The 3,725-nt window shown below is 42.8% G+C and overlaps 1 protein-coding gene across 1 annotated transcript; it reads left to right on the top strand.

Annotated features, from left to right (window-relative positions):
• Positions 1–1,860: 1,860 nt before the first annotated feature.
• On the top strand, positions 1,861–3,310 carry LOC147881300 (DNAJ heat shock N-terminal domain-containing protein). Its single transcript, XM_087370028.1, has one exon. The coding sequence runs from the start codon at positions 1,870–1,872 to the stop codon at positions 2,425–2,427; it is 558 nt and encodes a 185-aa protein (XP_087226154.1). The 5' UTR covers positions 1,861–1,869; the 3' UTR covers positions 2,428–3,310.
• Positions 3,311–3,725: the final 415 nt, after the last annotated feature.

Genomic DNA, 3,725 nt, shown 5'->3' with positions numbered 1-3,725 from the left:
TTCTATTTGTTTTACTACATATTGCATGCACTTTATCTAACTCTCATAAATTGGGCCCACAGCAAGCTGCGATGGGTCGCCTTCCTATAGACGCAGAGACGAGACGCGCGCTTCGCGTAGGAACAAAGCAGTGGTTTATTGAGCAGGAGGCACTAGGAGCAACGGTCGATTGGGCTGAGGTGGCTGCTCGCACGGTATAAGTCTACTCCTACTTATAATCTCACTTTTTAAATTGTTGTATTCTTTAAGTTCCAATCTAATTTCCAATTAATATGGTTTCACTCTTAGAATCAAAGCTCGAACGTCCCATCAACGGAGGTGAGCGATGATGATGAGGGATTAGACTTACACGGCTTCGACGAGGGCCAGGGATCAAGCGCAGCTCACAAGGGAACAAGACTATATAAACCTTTCAAATCTATTCAATTTGAAGAGATGGTCTACTTGATTTGCAAGTTTGGGCTTATTGGCATGTGAAGCTTTGGAGAGCCTCGCGATGACCTTATGCTCTCCTCTCACAAGACTAAAAGCTCGACTTACTACAGTGATCAAACTCCCATTTTCCCAAGGTTGGAGAGGCACGTAACATTGGCTAAGTGGAGAGTGAGAATGTTATGTGCTCTATTTCGAATTTCCTCTAATGATAGTTGTCTTTTTGTGCTATCCAGAGTCTACTAAACGTTGGAATCATCCCCCAAGGACACACACAGATCCTCTCAAGGTGACATTGGCAAGTTTTCTGAATATTGTCTCTCAGTGTTCGACTATGATTATGAGTATTGACATTCAGGTAATATGCTAGCTTCTTATCCATTTGCGAGACTTACCCTCAACGCTAATATTCTTGACGTTTATATTCTCAACATTATCTCGGCACCTAGGGAAGGGCCCGTTCCCTCAGATTATAACTCTTTGGGGAATGAAGTGCGTCGCCTCCCCGCCCACTATGTGTGGTTATAATAAATATATATTATATATTATAATATAAATATCTTAAATTACTGGTCCATTCAAAATTTCTTGTTTTTAATTTGAATTCTTACAACATTACTCTCATTTAATGCATGTTATCGATGCGAGGGAGCAAGGAAATCCAAGATGGATGCAAGATTGAAGGATGACTCCACCTTTATTCATATGGTTGTAGTCCATGTGACAATATTGTAAAAATTGCAATGAGGATCAGTTATTGTATTGCCTTATTCATGTATTTGTTGGACTTTAGCTTCCAAAATATGGACATCACAAAATCAATAATAAATCACCACCCGTGACATTTGCAGGGAGGATCGGGTCCTAACGGACCCTATGTCGCGTCTCATGTCCACTATTTTACTCATTCTCTTTTTTCCTTAAACAATTGATAAAATAGAAGGATTTCGAGTTAGTAGTTATTTGTTCCATAATGGAAAGACTACCTGCCGCAAATCTAGTTCCGTTAAAAATTTGATAAAATGCTAGGATTCAAGTTCAATTTCAAGGTAGCAGTTAAGTGCTTGAGAGAGACCCGCAAATCTAGTTTCTGTGTGTGAACACACCTCTCTCCTCAGTGAGTGAGTTAAGGTTGATAGAGATAGGTTGGGCACATGGCTTGTCTTCTGTTAGCATTCCGTCAAGAAGATTCGTACCGAAGGTGATTGGAATCAGGGGCACATGTCAGCTTGAAGCTCGTCGAACACGATCGAAGTTACGAGCACATGTTTGGATTGAAATCCGGTAGGTGAGAGAAGCATTCCTATTGGATATCCCCCTCGTGCCACCTGTGTAGTCCGATTGCATGCCTTGCGTGAACCAGCCCAAAAAAGCTACATGTTGGGCGAGGGTGAGAGAGTCCACAAAAACATGTCTTGTTCCGAGTGACAAACATCGATGGGAGCAACGCACTACCAAGTGTTAGGGGTTTCGGAGGACGCCCCATACGCTCAAATCCGAGCCTGTTACCTCGCAGCTCTTCTTGCTTTGCACCCCGACAAGTTTACCTCCCCTCATCCTTCCCCCTTCCTCAGATTGCAGGAGGCTTGGTCTGTCCTCAACAACTCCCATTCTCGCTCTGCTTACGATCGCCTCCTCCTTTCCACTCGCCTCTCCTCCCATCATCTCGTTGCAGAGGACATTTTTCTCCAAGACATGAGCCGAGAACCTGGCGCCGATGACGGCGGCGAATTTCATTACCTTTACCCATGTAGATGTGGGGATCTTTTTGCGGTCTCGGAGCCAGAGTTGGAAGCTTTGCGTCGCTGCAGAGACCCCGCAGAGCAAGACGAGGCTCCTTCAGACGATGCTTCACGGACGATACCTCCTCAAGTAGAAGCGTTCCCGGAAGGTCGCGTGCGGGATATCCACCGCAGTAGTCCATATGCCTTGGAGCCTCGGTCACTGATCTTACCCTGTGGATCTTGTTCCTTGCAAATTCGACTCCAGTTTTAGGGTGTTGCCTTTGTTTCTCGAATCGAAAACGTATCACTATCCAAACCAATAAAAGAGTGACGGGCAAATGAGTGGCTTCTTGAAGCAAGGCTTGCAGGCACATTTTGTTGTTTAAGTCCGAGCGTCCAATGAGAACAGGTGCAACTAGAATCTCACATCATTGTTCTATTGTGAGATTTGGAAGGGTCCAAAACAGATTCTGCATCGCATTCATGTCAATTTTGAAAAGCATTATGTGGTTGGTCCTCCGCCAGCTCCAATAACTAAAGGTTAGTAGGGGGTTGAAGATGATTCTGCAATTCTTACACTTAAGTCGATCTTTGGCTTAAGGATGTTCAGCTCAAAACCTGACATACTATTTGGAACCTATTTGGAAGTACGTCCTTATGGGTTGACAAATCTTTTTGTAGCGAGTATCCTAATCTTATTACTTTGTTTAGCTTTTCAGTTGACTATCACTTAGCCTTTTGATTTTTACATCGGCTTTGAGCTTTTTATTTTCAGCGTTTGGTGAATATTGCAGATGTTCCACCTGCATTCTCTCTTACCCTTTCGGCTTAGCTTTCGGTTTGTTCTTACTCTCTACCTATCCCATGGCCATTCATGCACTTCTAGGACGGCTTGACCGTGCATAATGTTTTTGCTCATAACTAGTTCTAGAATTCTAATTTGTCTACTCCAGTGTGCGCCTAACATCTCCTACGATCCCATGATATCTAATCGCCGACAGTCCATAGATATCTGCTGTAATTGGTTACCCATTTCAGAGCTGATCACATGCTGCAATTGCAAATTTTCCAGCCATCCAGTGTCCCTCCACACAGCACATCTTCTTACAGGTCTCGCTTAATGATTTCACTTTTTCCACCTATCCCGACTTGGATCATCAGCCTCTTCCACTTTTGGACTTGTCTGAATTGATTTATTTGATGATTCTAATAGTAGATTAATAGTGGCTTGGGATTTTCTTAACACTGATGGTCACAGATATCTGCAAGCTGACATTTTGCATGCGTAAACTGCAAAAATTGAGGTGTGGAAGGTGTTTTTGTACTAGATCTAGTACAGTTTATCTTAGTTGGGCTGAGATTATTGCTTCTCCATACTAGTTCCTGGTTCAGTTTTCAGTTTGGGATATCTTGCACAGTTGTAAACCATTTCTACAAGAGAAATCTATTTGATGGAACCATTTGATGTCCCTTAAAAATGAAACAAAACTATGTGTCATGCCTATTAAGCTGTGCTCTATAGGTTTTGTCTGGATTGTCTTATTCAGAGTGTCATATTGGCTTTCTCTT

This window comes from Dipteris shenzhenensis, chromosome 31 (assembly GCF_047967505.1).
Source record: "Dipteris shenzhenensis isolate YYH24624 ecotype China chromosome 31, Dip_SZ_1.0, whole genome shotgun sequence".
Taxonomy (NCBI): domain Eukaryota; kingdom Viridiplantae; phylum Streptophyta; class Polypodiopsida; order Gleicheniales; family Dipteridaceae; genus Dipteris; species Dipteris shenzhenensis.
Note: the sequence above shows the minus strand (reverse complement) of the source record. Positions and strands in the feature narration are given on the sequence as shown.